Source organism: Coloeus monedula, assembly GCF_965178545.1.
Source record: "Coloeus monedula genome assembly, chromosome: 7".
NCBI lineage: Eukaryota > Metazoa > Chordata > Aves > Passeriformes > Corvidae > Coloeus > Coloeus monedula.
Window position 1 is genome coordinate 18,264,431 of NC_138787.1, and position 15,692 is coordinate 18,280,122.

Sequence of the window (15,692 nt, forward strand, 5' to 3'; positions counted from 1 at the left end):
TCTGGCGTCAAGGATCCCAAGGATTTTGGATTGTACAATGCCGTTTTATTACCGACGGAAAGGCTATTTCTAGGAAAGTGTTAACAATGAACTTCTAAAAAAAAAAAAAAAAACAACAACCACACACCAACAATCCAGCAGACAAAGTGCCAACAAATGCGTTCACGAGAGACTGGGCTTTTAAAAATGCAGAATATGGCTAAACCAGCACGAAATAGATTTCGATGAATTCTGAAAATAAACAGAAAGCAGCGAAACCCTTTCTTTCCTCAGGTTCTGACCGAAGTGTACACTGGAAGGAAAAAAAAAACAAACCCACCAAATAAAAAAAATCTCAGAAAGACAGAACATGTTCGGTTGCTGGAGAACTTCCAGGAAATTCATAAGATTCACTTTAATTCTGTAATCTCTACTTTCATTTTAATAGATCTCCATAGGACTTTTAAAGAGAGGGACTTCATTCAGCAATGCCTTGGCAAGGTGATGTTAGGATATTAAAAATATCTCCTTTCCTCTTTAGTCTCTCTCTCTTTCTTTTAAAAAATAAGCATTCTCAGGAGCTAACATTAATCTCGCCTTTAAATAAAATACGTTTTTAACATTATGTTTTCTGTACCTAGAGGTTTATTTAAGAAAATCCTCGAATAAGAATAGAAGATAAATTGTGGAAATGCACGTTTTTTATACTACTTTTTTTTTTCACCCGCGTTAAGGCTGTCCTTAAAGGAGTAGATAGATTTTCGTTCTAGGGAACGAATTCTGAATATCTTTGGGGTTTGAGTTTTTTCTTTCTCAAAATTATGGCACTTTTTTTAAAGCTCGGATGCATTATAAAAGATTACGACCAAAAAAAATTTCTTTTAAAGTGGCATATTTCTCCGGCACGTCACGGTTATGGGTTATTTGTTTAATAAATCTTTTTGATGCTTTATTTTCTCATTTGGAAGGCCCTGAAATCTTATCGTTACTTATATATTAGATATTTTATTAGCAGTGGAATTATTATTAGGGGGAAAAGAGACTGGAGCACCAGAGGCTGCGGCATTGCAGCGCCTGGGCGCGCCCTCCTGTGGCCGCTGCCCGCCAGACACCGGGAATTTTCTCTCCAGGTCTTTCTCCTCAGCTCAATTTGCTCTCAGTCATGGGTTTCTTCCTTTCTTTTCAAATAGAAACTTAACACCGCTATCATGAGCATTTATGCAAGATTAGTGCTACGGTATTTCGGTTTCCGTGCCCCGCTTTTGCCGTGTCTTAGCATTTTGAAGGCGTATTAATACTCTGAGACAGAGTGTTAAAGCACTGCAGGGAAGAGAAAATCAAACGGGTCGTTCTCGCCCTGTGGATTAAGGACCGGGAGACACGCGAGTATTTTGCTATGAGGTCAGGCAAAATGCTATGAGGAATTCCCCGCGACTTTGTGCATTTCTAGTTAATGGGTTTTGTGGGGAAACTGCATAGAAATACCGTCTTTCTCCTAAATTACGAGAATTTTTAAAAATTTTCTTCTAAGCAAACCCCCCCCCTTTTTTTTTTTCTTATGAACTAAAAAAAGAAAAAAAAATTTTGGGTCGAATTCCCAGGGCACGGAAGAGAAAGGGAGGGAAGTGAGGACCCCCCCGTGCTCCAGCTGGCAGGGACTGGAGCAGGGTACGCTCACTGCAAGACGCCGAGAGCTCACCTCGACCCAGCCGGGATTTTCTTTGCATTATGATGCATTTGCTGATATGGCCAGCTATGCGGTAAAAAGTGTGTGTGTGGCTGTGCGTGTGTGTGAGAGAGGGCGAGGGAGGGAGGGAGAGAGTGAGACAGAGAGAGTGGGTGGTGGTTGAAAATAACAGAGGAACCTTAAGGCGCCTAATTATTCAGAAAGGTTAAAGGTGATGACCTTGACATTTTGGAAGTTCAAAGGCATACACTTATGTTTTTCTTGCTAAAGTGTTTTAAAAAAATTTTTTTTAGTCATGCCTCCTTCCTCTTCTATTTCTCTATTTTTTGAATTCTCGGTCTTTTCCTGACTTAGTTGGCACTTTTGCCTTCCCTGCCTGCGAGCGTAGCGAGAGCCACCTCGTCCTATTCAAAAAAGGCAAATTCTTTTCTCACTCGTCGCCTTTATTGCACATTGCGGAAATCTCTTTTTCACCCACCAGAAGGTGTATAATATAACCCAATTAAGCTGTTTAGAACCTCGGGTTTTATGGTGTTGTCTAGACAGTTCAAGGTTTTGTAAACAGCCCAGCCAGGTCACGCAAGATAAAGCGGCGAGGAGAGGAGCGGATCTCCTCCGGGTGCCGGCCCCCGGCGGGGCCCGCCGCGTTCGGCAGCGGGCTGAGCTTAGCTCCCGCCAGCGCCGCGCTCCGCTCGCCCTGCCCGGCAATCAGATCTCAGAGAACCACCCCTCTGCTTCCAAAGTGTTGGGGGTGGTTTTGTGGTTTTGGTTTGGGGTGTTTTTTTCCTTTTTTTTTTCTTCCTTTTTTTTTTTTTTTTTTCCTCCCCAACTAGTGCCAATTGTTTATAGCTCCCTCTTGTCTGACTCTCTCGGAGCCCTCGGTCTTTCTGCCTTGCTCTTCACTAACAAGTAAACAAACAGTCATTGACGATGGGGATTCGGGGCTTATTTGGAGCCTGACCAGTTAAACAAAAAGCCTTTTTCGTTGTTTATAGTAATGGTAGCACCATCAGAAGTGATGGTCTGCAGACAGCCATGTTGGCTCTGTCTCACAGCGAACGGGGAAGGTACGCATACCTACAAAGGGAGAATTAGGCATCTGTACTATTACTTAATTAAAATGCGTTTTAAATAACCCGGCTAGGCTTCCTCATGTTATTATTTAACTGAACTTGGCTCTAGCCCGGAAAATGCTAGGATCCTTTGGAGATGGAAATCCATACAGTGCACGGAAGCTATAACCTTAACTTTGCTAGAAACCATTTATTCACATGAAAAAAACAGTGGCCCATGCTTTTGGATGACAATAGAAACATATATATATATATTTTATATATAGCAAGCGTACATTTACCATCTCTTAAATAAACCGCATTCACTTAAAGGGACGAAAGTGTTATCCTAGCTCAAAAGCAACAACAGAGCCCCCCCCGAACTCAATGAATTGTAAGCAACAACTACCAGACACACTGCAGGTCCATTGCTGGTACTGTGGGAGAGGAAAAAAAAGCACCTTTGGCGAAAAACACTCGAGAGTGGACAGCTGGATTTACCCTAGTTTCCCCTTATCAGGAATCTGCTCCGCCAAGCCCCGAAATCTCCAGTGGCCATTCAGCGTGGGGAGTTGCACATGAAAATGAAACTTTGAGTTCCGCAGGGTGGATGTGTCAAGTAAACAAATTAACTTTTGCATTCAGATGGTAGGTCAGAGAGACCGAGATATTCTTTGTTTTTCTTCTTTCTTCCTATTCTCTGGCTCTCTTTTAAATTTTTTTCCCTTTTTTTCTTTTTCCTTTTTTTTCCCTTTTTTTTCTTTTTTTCTTTTTTTTTTTTTTTTTCAAAACAAGGGATTCCCAGTGAAATATTGGAGTCGATCTCTGTTCAGTTTCTTTTCTTTCATCCTTCGATTCTGGAACCAGATTTTAACTTGCCGGTCAGTGAGGTTGAGCATTCTGGACAGCTGCAGTCTCTTCTCTTTGTTTATGTACACGTTGAAGAAAAATTCCCGTTCCAGTTCTCTTATCTGATATTTGGTATAGGGGCACCTCTTTTTCCTTGATCGCTGGGGAATTGCTGAAATTCAAGAGAGAAGAATCTGATTTACGCTGTTGCTACGAACATGCTCAGCTAGGATTTGATCAGAGACTTTGATAATATCCCATTGCCTGGAAAGCAGCCCTCTAGCACTTCAAAAAATATTCCTGACGCTTATAATCTCCGGGTGACTTAGCAAAAAAAAGCTAATATTTCCCAACTTCTCCTTAAAAGAGAGCTCTTCGAGCAATACAGAGAGATATTTAAATGGGCTGGAAAAATTCCAAGTTTCTCAAACTCCTCTCACACACACCCCCCGCCCCAAACAAACGAAGATCTTAAGCTCTGAGCCGAAGGGAGCTCTGAGCACTACCTGTGAAATCTCTCCATCTCCCCCCGACAAATCAACAATTTAATAACAATTAATATCCTCTTCCAAGAATACCTTAAGCCCACCTAAATTGGTTTCCTATCGTAAACACACTTTACAACGGTAAAGGAAATCTTATAGGATATATAAAATCCTTTGGATGCTTATAAAATTGCACATAAAATGCGGCTTGACAAAGTGTTGGCCTTGTACTCTTGCCCCCAATTTACTACTGATACCTACCTGAACTGTTGCTCTTCTCTGCAACAGCCTCACCAGAAGGGGAATCGGCGCTGTTTGCTGGTGTCACTTTCTTCTCCTGGCTGGAAGGTGTTTTACTGCAAGTGCTGTTCTGGGCTTTCAAGTCGCCCTTCTCCGCGTCCCCCTCGCTCTCGGAGTGCTGCTGGTACGGGGGTCCGGGGGCTGTCTCGTAAAACTGGTCGAAGCCTTGCGGCAGGATGCCGTTCCTCCCCACCGAGCTGTAGAAGTTGGAGGCAGCAGGAGACGGTCCGTGGTGGCCGCAGACAGGGTCCGTTTTGAACAACATTTCCGTCCTTCTGTTCGCAGGCTGCAGAAAGTCTCTGTGCATCACCTCTTCAGCTGAGTAATAAGGAGCATAACTGCCCCTATACTGCCATTTGCTGCGCTCTAATCCGTATTCCCTGAATGCTACTTCACGCACAGGTTGAACATGAGGTAAATTAGAAGAATAAGGAAAAGTCATTTGACAGGATGACGATTGAGACAAAAAAGAGGGTTTCGTCGAGAAATCTGAGGGTGAGACGTAATAAGCGCACCCTGGCAGATACATATTGGATGTGCCGTGACTGCAATCGTCAAACTCAGTCATGTCTTCCTTTTTGCGATTGCAAGCAACCAGGAGGCTTCAATGCATTGAACAAGATCCATCTATTGCACAAGAGGGTTTGGACAGGATCAACTAAGAAAAAATCCCCACCGTGTGCTGACGTGCAATTCATCTTGATTGATTCTAGTGGTAATTATGTCACGTGACGCGATGTAGAAATGTCCTTATATCTATATCAGCCCCTCGGAAAGGCTCCTAAGATCTCTCCAAAGAGCCCTCCCAGCACGGGGAGGCGAGCGCGCCGTTTGTACAAATATAGCCGGTTTTAAGTCTCATCCTTTCAGCAGGCGATGTGAGATACACGTAGGTGGTGCGGCGGATCACCTGGGGCCGCGCCGCCCGGGCAGGCGCCTGCCCACCGCCGGAGCCCGGAGCGGAGCCCCACGGCGCGCAGCCCCCCGCCCGCATCTCCGCCCGGCCTCCCCGGGCAGCGAGGGGGGAGCACTGCCACCGTCGGGGAAGGCAGCCCCCGGAGCGAGGGCTTGGGGCTCACCCGGCACCCCCGGCTGGGAAACGTGATCGCTTCCTCCTTAGAGGGAGCGATACTCTCCGCTCAAGCAGATGATGAGCGGGTGGGTGATGGTTCACTCAGGAAAGCCAAGTCCCATTCACACATTCGAGTGTACGACCGGATCTGCCCGCCCGGCTCCTGCAATCCACAGTTGGCATCAAAACCGGTCACGAAATTCAAAGCCTGAGTTTCGATCACCTCGTTTTCCCTCGCTTATAAGCCCAAACACTGCGCACTTGTGTCAGGGCGCCAAACTGAAATGAGAAATATGCAAACAGAACATCTCTCAGCAGCCGGATTTATGAAAGGGAGATACTTTTGGGCTCTCTGTAAGGCAAAGAGCTATGGCAGGAAAAGTCCACCAAGCACGGTTTCCTTGGGAAGCAGAGCAGCAGACAAAGTGACCTCTGTTCCCCTGCCTCCAACTCCCACCAAAATGTTCATTTTCATTGGAAGGGAAAAGCAAGACTTGGGAGCAGGCGACACTCACAGCAGCCGCCAGCCCCGCTCCCGCCCTGCCTTCGAGGGCTCATTTTTGCCAATTTTCCTTTTTTCCTTGAAATATGATTTTGTATAGGCAAGCACAAACAGGGCCGCAAAGGCTGAAAAGAGAAGGGAATAAATACACGCCAGCAATAGCCCTATGCTCGACCAAATTCCTCATTCCAGAAACATTTGCCAGCTCTCTATGGGAATGGCTTTTTTCTGCCACTGTACAGCATAGCCAGGTTAGCTCCACCACATGTCACTTGAAATAAACCCGAAATCTGGGAGAGTTCCCCACGCCGAGCACGGACGCCTCCCGACAGCCCGGCAATCCCCGGGCGGAGGCTCCGGCAAGTCGACAGGCCCCACATCACCTCCACAAAGGCAGCCTCCAGGTCCCATAGCAAGCGGAGAGCCCGGCAGGTGGGGAACCGGCCCCAGAGCGCTCCGGGCAGCAGGGGAGAAGGCCCGCGGGCTCCCCGGCTCCTCGAGGCTGCCGTGCCCGTTGTGGACTCGGCTCCGCTGCGACAGGCGCCTCCTGCTCGCCCCCGGCTACGCGATGCGGAGAGGCTCCGGGGGCGGGAGCCCCGCAGCCCGGGCTGCGCCCCGCACCCTGCCCCCCGCCCCGCCGCCGCCACCGCCACGGCCACCGCCACGGCCCCTCCTGCATCCCCCTGGCTCCCCAGAGCAGTCGAGGGCTACCCAAAGGGCTTCCATGCTGCAGCCCATCTTGCCCTTTCTGAAAATAAAAAATACCAAAGCCAGGCAGATATTATGGAGCTCATTCCTAACCACCCCACCCCCCCTCTCCCCCCCCCCCGCCGCCCCTTTCTTTCCTTTTCTTTGTACAGTTTTTCTTTTCTTTTTTGCTTTGGTGCCTCACTCGCAAAACACCTCAAACGCCACACATTGCTCCCAGCAGATAGACCCTCGCAAGTTGCTAGTTATCACTAGAAATCAAAGCACAGAACCACGATTCCCTCCCTTAATCGACTTTCGAGCCCTCTTGATTCTGCTGCAACAGAAAAAACAACCTCCCAAAAATGATGTCTGCGCAGTTAAAATGGCTCCTGTGTCACTAATTACCCTGGACCTTGCAGCAAAGCATGGCAGGGCTCCGTTTGGATTGTGCTCCCCCCCCCAAGGTCTCTGATCGCCTATCTCGTCAAGAGAGATGGTTCTGGAAACCTATGGATCTTCATTTTCTTTACCGTTCAAACAACTAATTACGCCTTAGCCAGAATCCTTCACCTTCTTTTCGATGCAACAAGCCTAGCATCAATTAAATTTTGGCGCAGGAACCAGCCGGTTTCAACTAATTCAAGTTCAAAGACATAGCGACGATTTGTATGTACGAAAGCCCTTTTATAAAACAGTCCTTTAAGAAGCGATCTAATTTGGGGAATGTGAGACCAATATCACAGCAGAGACCCCGCTGGAATAAGGCAGAGCTGGGGGTCCTCGCCTGCCAGACCGTTTTCACCCTGGGGTCGGTCCCAGCCCAGCTCTGAACATTACAATAACACCACCACCACAACTCCCCCTCCCCCCCCACTTTTTTTTTTTTTTTTTTTTCTTTTTCCCTTACGCAGATTAAGCAGCATCGAAACATAAATGCAAATCGTGTACACAGTCAGGCGAATACTTTACCGTTAGGCGTCTTGAAACATCTGCAATCGTTGCCTGGAATCACCAAGTATTCAGGTCCAAGAGACATTTCCAAATGCTCTCCGTGGAAATTAAGGCGACTTGCGTAACATTTGGGCTTAAAAATATACCCGGTCCGGCTGGAGAAGATGCGGTATTTTTGTGCCACCCAAGATAAGACACTAACTTGACCTTAACTTTGTTATGGCGCCCCTAGTATCTGGAGAACGTGAACAGACACTGTCTGGCAGCTCTCGTAAAAACCGACTGGAGAAGAGATTCTGAGTCATTTCATTTATTGCCACTACAGTTCTGCAAGAAAGCTTTTCCTCTCTGCCAAACTTTAATTATTTATGCTCTTTTAGGAAGCACAAAGGCATCCAGAGCCATTCCCAGCAAGCCGAGTTGCGTTTGCAGCCTTATCAAACGAGGAGGAATGGAGAGCCTCCTCGGAAGGGCTTTATCATGTTTAGGCTGCCGTGGAAATGCAAAGATGTTTGAGTAAATAAAGGGATGGACCGTCTCCTGCATGATGCAGAGGGACGCGGGCGTGGGCGCAGCAAGCGGGTGCCCGCTGCTCCATCCCGCCCCGCATACACCCGCGAAGCCGGTACAAGGGGCACCTGATAAGACACCCGAAATAATCCAGTCGAAGGGCGTGGAGTACATCCACCTCACACGGGTGCATCTCCTGCACGCCCTCCCGGCGTGTCGCACACGCTTGTGCACACATGTGCCCAGGGGACAGCTCGGGTGGGTGTGCACAGGCAGAGCCACACAGGCAGGGCGCGCCCCGCGTCTGCAGCTCTGCCACGCGTGTGTGTGCCTCCCACGCCCGAACCACCATCCTCGCCCACTGCTTCAGAGGAAGGGATGAAACCTGTAGTACGGGCACTCGTGATGAAATCATGCAGCATTTTCTACCGCCGATGTGTCTGTGTGCAGTATGAGCCCACAAACACGTACGTCTGAGTGCGCACACACGGTTACACACAACGGGCACTGCTGAAATAAGTGCATCTATAGATACACAGACACGCACAGAGATATATAATACAAATACTTTCTCAGCAAACTGCAATTTAGATCCTACCTCCTCTGTCTTTTCTCTCTCCGTAGGCGATTTAGACTAGGAGCTTCACAATAAGCCATCATCGTGGATCAGATGCGTTTAATAAATAATATATTGCCTTTCACGTATTTTCACCGGAGGTTCCTCTTCGGATTTCACATCACCCATGTAATAAAGAGACGGGTTGTACTGGGGAGGACTAGGATAGGGAAGAACAGTGTAAGGGGTCCATTTCTCATGGACTGTAGCCGTCTGAGTAGTACTGCAGGAGAGGGTAAGAAAAGGGGCTTTATCTGGTTTTTGCTTTTCTCCTGGCTTGCATCATTGGGGTTGCTCCTAGTTTTTTTAATTAGGCAATGCCACTGGATGAAGAGACCCTTATTGTCCGCAATGCGTCAACTCCCAGCACAGAGGATGAACGTATTGAAGATTTGGAGGGACCAAGGAGTGGTTCCTGTGGCTTTAGATGGTTAGGTGTGCATCCCTTGCCCCCGGGGAGCTGTCACCCGGCGAGGCTTCGTCCCCGCTTTCCTACTGGCAGCCACCCCGCCATGAGCGAGGTAGGGTTTTGTCTGCATAGGGCAATGCGGTAAGAGCGGCGACAAATGCTTTGGGCTGGTTTTCCTTCTCCCCCCGAAACACCACCCTAGCGTTGCCTTTGGGGCTCACTGGAAAGCTTTCAGGAAAATGGCTTCATCTCTGCCCGCCTAGGAATCCGGGATTTATCTCCAAAATCATCTGGACTACCGTGCCCTCGTGAGCAGTACTTGCAAGGACAGGAGTGAGTAGGAGCGAAGTTCAAATATGACTATGAAATAATGGGTTTATTGCCTTCGGGAAGGCTATAGCCCTGTGTAAGTAGGTAGCAGCTTTGTGCCGTTCCCTGCGGTTGTTTAGCCTTGTTGTATACGCCACGAACAACCATATCTCAGCCTACTTTACATTCCAGAAAAGAAGGAAGCCTCTGCCAGCCTAATTATTATTACCGTTGGGAGGCGTGGAAACGCTCTTCGTTGAGAAACGAAGACTTAGGTGGCATTTTAATACGGACCTAAAAATCCGTGAGATTTTTCTTTTAGAATTTATATGCTGAGGTATCAGGCTAGGGCAATGTGTAGTTTCCTCAGGCACTGGAGCTCTGGCCAGTCTGGCTGCTTTGGTGCTGCAGAGGCCGGCGGCTCTCGGCAAAGAAAGCCTCTCATCAAGATGCGGGGAAAATCGATTTCATTCTCGTCCCAAAACCATGATCAAAAGGCTCAGACACTGCTACCAGCCCCTCTGGTTGGGTTATCCTCTGAGGTTTATACCTGGGCAAACCCCGAACCGGTTCTCACTTTTCCCTCATAAAAATCTGTGCAGAAACGGCCATGGGGACTGACTGGTGAAACAATCAATCCCACCAAAACCTCCGTGTTGTCCCGTCTCCTGTGCCTGCAGCACCTCGGGGTGAGACGTGGGCCCCAGCCTCCCCCAGCCGCGCCGAGCCTGTGCCTCTGCCCCGGCACCGCCCGCTGTCTTTCGCCTGTTTGGGGCAGCCCTTGGACAAGGCCAAAGTCAGGAGCGCTGGAAGGGCAAGGCCCGGCCCGGCCACCTGGGGAGGCCCCGGCGCCCGACTCCGCGGGCCCCTGCGCCGCCGCGGGACGCCGCGCTGCCCCGGAGGCGGCTGGCGCACGGCGAGGGGCAGAGCGGAGCTTTTTCCCGAGAGAGAAGCCTCTCGGCCGTGCCCGTGGAGCAGCCCTGCCCGTGGCCCGGGGGCGGCGGCCCCGCCGGCGGCGCACAGGGGCCTCCCGGCCGTGCTCTGCCGTCGGGGCGGGCCGCCGCCAGCGGAGCGGAGCCGAGCGGCCGCCGCGGAGCCGGCGCTCAGGTTACGCGCGGGCCTTGCGCGGCTGTCACGTGCACTCTCCGCCGGGCTGCGGTCGGATCTGCGGCTCCGGGGGCTGGCGGGGGGAGGGTGGAAAGGGGAAAAAAAAAGACTGAAGAAAAAGGTTTATTTGCTAACCACTTTCCCCATCGCTGCTCGAGCAGGTTACTCCAAACCACAAAACAAGCCGGCGCCGCAGGCTTGCCCTGGCGTGCAGGGCAGCAGATGAAGGGAGCAGCCGGGACTCACAGAGCTGAGGTCTTTACTAGGCGTTATTCCTTTATTTTGCTGCAAAATGGTGTTTACATACAGATAAAATAAATCGATCTTAGTTTAGCACCGCTTGTTCTCCGGGGAAAGAGAGGGTAAGATGCAGGAGAAAATCTATATAAATGGAGAAAGAAAGGTAAAAAGCTGATAATACATGTTTCCATGCTGGTCCGGCTCGTCTTCTTCATCTTGGCTAAGAACTCAGCGTTGCCTACTTACGCAGGGATCCTACGCGTTTCGAGTGGTAAAAAGACACGCTCCCCGCGTTTCACTGGCGCGTACGCTCTACTCTAGGGGTGAACACTCCGGGCACAAGTTCATGCAGGAACGGGCGGACTCTGCTCTAGTACATAGAAAGAGCCTGCTCTCGCATTACTACTCTTTTCTTTTTCATCCTCCGGTTCTGAAACCAAATTTTAACTTGCTGATCGCTTAAATTCAGTCTGCTTGATAGTTCTTTCCTCTTCTGTCGGTTAATAAACTCATTGAGGAGAAACTCGTTTTCCAATTCAGCAATTTGTTGTTTTGTGTATGGTTTCCGTTTCTTTCTTGATCTCCCCTGGGTGGGACACCAAGGCAAACCTACAACAAACACGTCGATAATTTAGTGGATCAAGTCTGGATATGCAAATATAGGAATATGAAAAAAGCCCCGCAAAATAACAGAGCTAAACTAGGTCAGAAAATTGGGCAAAGCACATTTGACAGCACAATTTCTATCTAACCTCCGAGTCAGTTTAAGCGATTTTCGCTCCGAAAGAGTTACAGAGAGGGTTACAAAGTAATTACAGGCATCTCTTAAAAAGAACGTATAGCTAGGTCGCTTCTAACTAAAGGGAGATATTTAAGGCATACCATCCTGCACTGAAGGTCTGAGGCATGACTGGACTGCTGCGGGCTGAACTGTCAGGTTCAAGTTGACGGAATTCTTGATGTCCTCCTTTAAGCTTGAATTGCAGGAATTCACTTCAAAAAGAGCAGCCGAGCCATGCAAACTTCTCTGCAGGCTCGAGTGGTCATACTTGACGGGCTTTAAGTTGGCTGTGTGAGTAACAGTTGGTTCATTTGCAAAAGATTGCCTCTGCCTGCATCTCTCCTCTTGTTTGGAGCTCGCATCGTGGGCGTAATATTTATTGTTGTCTTCCAGGCACTCCTTGTTGCCGTTGGAGCTGATGTTGATTGGAACGGAGCCGGGGAGGTAAGGCTGCGCCGCGCCGCCGAACGCGTGGCTCTGCGGCTGGGCTGCGCACGAACTTGAGCAAGTCCAGGGGATCGAGCTCCGGGGGTAGGAAATGGTGGGCAGAGCCGCCAATTGACTGCCATTAGCCCGCAAATTAGGAAAATAAAAGGAATCTGGAGATTGCAAATTCAAGAGAGAACCAACGTAGCCAGATCTGTAGAGACTGCGATCACACATTTCCAACAAAGGACTTCAGCTGTTCTTACAGCGGTATTTAGTTACAACAGGGAATAAGCGGAAAGCCTGAAACGATTGGACGAAACTTTGCAGACAGGTTCTTCAAAGCCGGTAATTTCAGCACCGCCTCCAGCGACCGAGCCACAGAGCCCCCCCTTCCCCCCCCCCTTTTTTTTTTTCTTTCTCTTCACCCCCACATTTTAAAAGTCTTATGATAACACTTGAAATATGAAAATATCGAGCTCGCAAGGGGGAGGGGAAACCATGGTCTCCGGTTCTATAAAAGTGGCCGGGGCGGGTTGGCAGAGCTGCGGCGCCAGCGGGGAGATGAGAGGAAAACAAACATTTGCCGAGAGGACAGGGCAGCCCCGGGTGCAGCCCCCGTGCCGGCGGTGTCCCCCGGCTGGCAGTACCCGCCGGCTGGCAGCACCCTCCTGGCCAGAACGATACCCACGGTAAGAGTGAGCACCGAGGACTGGAAATAACTTGTGATGTCTATGAGATGTGAATGTTTAGGGCACACGTATGTACTTCTGCCCCTAAATGCATGATATGCATCTGCATATGCGTGCAAATAAAGTCTTAATCGATCGGATGTTACCGGGATAGTCATTCTGGCACACAAATGACGAGTATTCTCTTAGGTCCGCACGTCTGCCCTTTTTACCCCTTTTGCCTTTCATCTTCACTTGGAAGCGCTTCTAGGCGAGCAATGCTTCTAAAACTCGGAGTCTGTTTTGTCTTTAAAATACAGTCAAACAAACATCAACAGAGAGTAACAACAGCAACAACACGGAATTACTTGAGCAACCCTCTGAGATGAAACAAATAATAAATAAATAAAATCGAAAGGCTTCAAGAAAGAAAATGCCAAGGTCTGGTCTTCAGCAGAGAGGGTGTGAATGCAACAGCGGGCAGAGGAGACAGTCAGCCTCAGCTGGGTCGTCCGCTGCTATGTTCCAGGCTGTGTGTGAGGGATTTTTCTCCCATGAGAAGAAAATTATCCCTCACTGCTTTATTACTGTGTTATTTTGGGGAGTTACACATATTTTTACATTTTTGACTGATCAAACAAGAGCCCATTTATTCCGTTATCTCTCTCATTTCCCCATTGCCTCAGAGTAATTAAAATCATATCTGAGAGCATCCTCTCAGGAGATTGCTCATGTCCTTTCCCAAACCGTGAGGTTCGCAAGACAGTGTTCTTCCCACCGAGAAGATGCAAGACCCCGTATGCTGCACCCAAAGACAAGGAGCTGGAAGGCTCGGGAAGGAGTGGAGTACCCATCGGCTCCGCGCTCCAGGCCGCTCCCTGCCCCACCGCCCCACAAACCCGCGGGACACTCTGGAAGCCGATCGGCCACCCGCACCGGGCGTTTCTGTCCTCGGCCTCTTTCCCAAGAAGATCTCCCCTAGCGTGTGCGAGCCCGGCGTCAAGCGAAGCCTTAATGCCCGGACTTTGCCACTTTCATTACCTCGGTTAAAAATTTGAACCTAGTTAGCATGTAGGGTTAATTTTCCCTGTTATTATCCTCTTAATCACACTTTTAATCTTGGTTTTATTTCTAAGGCGAGATCAGAGACGCTGCCCTTCTTGACATTCTCCTAATCAAATTCATCTTTCTGTTTAATGGGAAATTGAGGGAAATTCTGCAGTAATTTCATTGCCTTGGAAAAAAAATCTTTAAATGATTGCTCTCTCCTAGACCACACAGGACCACACAAGCACCGCTGGAGGATATTGCTGACCACTGCCTTTAATTTTTATTGTTTGAGTTATGTCTACCAATTGAATCTCCCTCTTATTAGGTGACTTGTATTCTGACTTTGTGTTCCCTAAGAAGATGGGTATAAGTTTTTTTCATAATCCCCTTTTATGAAAAAGCTGACTCTGATTTTCGGTTCTTGGAAGAGAAAAGGAACATTCAGTTCAAAGGCTATATTTTTGTCTGCAATAAACACAAGGAATGGATGTGAGTTCCCAGTTACCGGAAAGAAAGGTGACACTTCAAACTAACTTTTATGGGGCTAGAGAAAACAGAGCTTTCAATTAATATTCAACTCATTTGTAAATGCTAATTAATGCAGAAAAAAAAAAAAAAAAAAGAAGACCAAAACCTGGAATAGCTGGAGACGCTCACAGTTACGGAAAATGTTTAAATCTACATGGAAAAACATTTACAGAAACATCTTGTTCCAGAGGCAGCTGGCCTCGGAGCCGAGGGGAGTGGAGCGGAGTGGAGGGAGAGCCTCGTACGGATTTGTGCTGCTTTTTCCAGCCACAGCCGGCTGCTGGTTTGGGGGGCGGTGTGTTAATGCCGCGGGTGTCCCCCCGCCTGTGTCTGTACAGGAAATATCACCACTGAGGAACAGGGCGACCCGGAGGCCTGCTTTCACACGCTCCTTTCCTCTTTTCCGCTCTTTTTTTTTTTCCCTTGGTTTTTGAATAGGCATCCGGATAGGCCTGGACATCAGAGCTGACCACACGCTGTAATTTCACTGGCATATTCTTCCAGTTTACAGACGTAGGGTGCTCTGCGTGCGACCGAACTGCCTCCCTCGCTCATTTATCACTCGGAAACGCAGCGCCTGAAGCGAGGAGATGGTTTCTCCTGCCTATGCCAGGGGTTGTCCAGGAGATGGCAGGATTGCCTCAGACATGGCTGGGAAATAGCGCTGCCTGACAGGAGCCAAGAAATGCATCACTGCGCCACTGTGCATTTGCAATTCAGTTTGTCGAGGTACATGTTAATTATCTGCAATAACGTGCGCTACATTTCAGGCGAATCATCATACCCTTTTCTCTAAACACGGACTACAGCTGTGGCCGACTACAGCTGGGGCTATGCGGCTGCAGCCCGGCCCCGGGCCCACGTGTAACTGATGTCCTGGAAGAGTCCAAGCTGTGGCCACGGAGGTTTTGAATAAGGCTCACCAATGCCCCAACTCCAGGCTTGGAAAACCCTTTTAATCTGAACCGGTAGGCAGACGGGCAGATCTGTGCCCCACTTTCCTCCGGCCTGTAGCTGCGGGCTTCTTAATGATTCTGCACATTCTTACGAAACTACGAGGCGACTCCTCTCCATCTGGTACCGATTTGCCAGACAGTTCGGGTTTCCTTCTGCCCAGGGAAGGCGGCTTTGGCCGCGGCAAAGCTGCGCCTTCTGAAAGCACGGAGCCCGGCAAAGCCAAAGGTTAAGCCTGGAAGGAGGAAGAGAACAGCCCGCGATGGCTCCGCAGCCGGGAAACAAAACAGCTCTGGCAGTGCCCGGCCTTCCGTCTGCAGGGAGACTCGGTGGGAGGAAAACCTCTGTAGAATTAATGGCAGTATGTGTGCATGAGTGGGGGTGCCAAGGGGGAGAAGACAAGAATTTAAAACATTCGGAGAAAACAAGGTTGCATCAGCAGAGAGGGCTGTTCCAGGCACGTAAATGATGTGCATCACAAGTGTTCTTTTATAATAGAATTAAACAGAAATGCACTTTGCGAT

At 49.0% G+C, this 15,692-nt stretch overlaps 2 protein-coding genes across 2 annotated transcripts; both read right to left on the minus strand.

Annotated features, from left to right (window-relative positions):
• Positions 1-3,503: 3,503 nt before the first annotated feature.
• HOXD11 (homeobox D11) lies at positions 3,504-4,920 on the minus strand (the record flags this gene model as incomplete). The annotated part of the gene is made up of 2 exons (XM_082284967.1): positions 3,504-3,739; positions 4,314-4,920. 2 exons carry the CDS (start codon positions 4,918-4,920, stop codon positions 3,504-3,506), a joined length of 843 nt encoding a protein of 280 aa, XP_082141093.1.
• Positions 4,921-11,128: 6,208 nt separating this feature from the next.
• HOXD12 (homeobox D12) lies at positions 11,129-12,202 on the minus strand (the record flags this gene model as incomplete). The annotated part of the gene is made up of 2 exons (XM_082284662.1): positions 11,129-11,367; positions 11,641-12,202. 2 exons carry the CDS (start codon positions 12,200-12,202, stop codon positions 11,129-11,131), a joined length of 801 nt encoding a protein of 266 aa, XP_082140788.1.
• Positions 12,203-15,692: the final 3,490 nt, after the last annotated feature.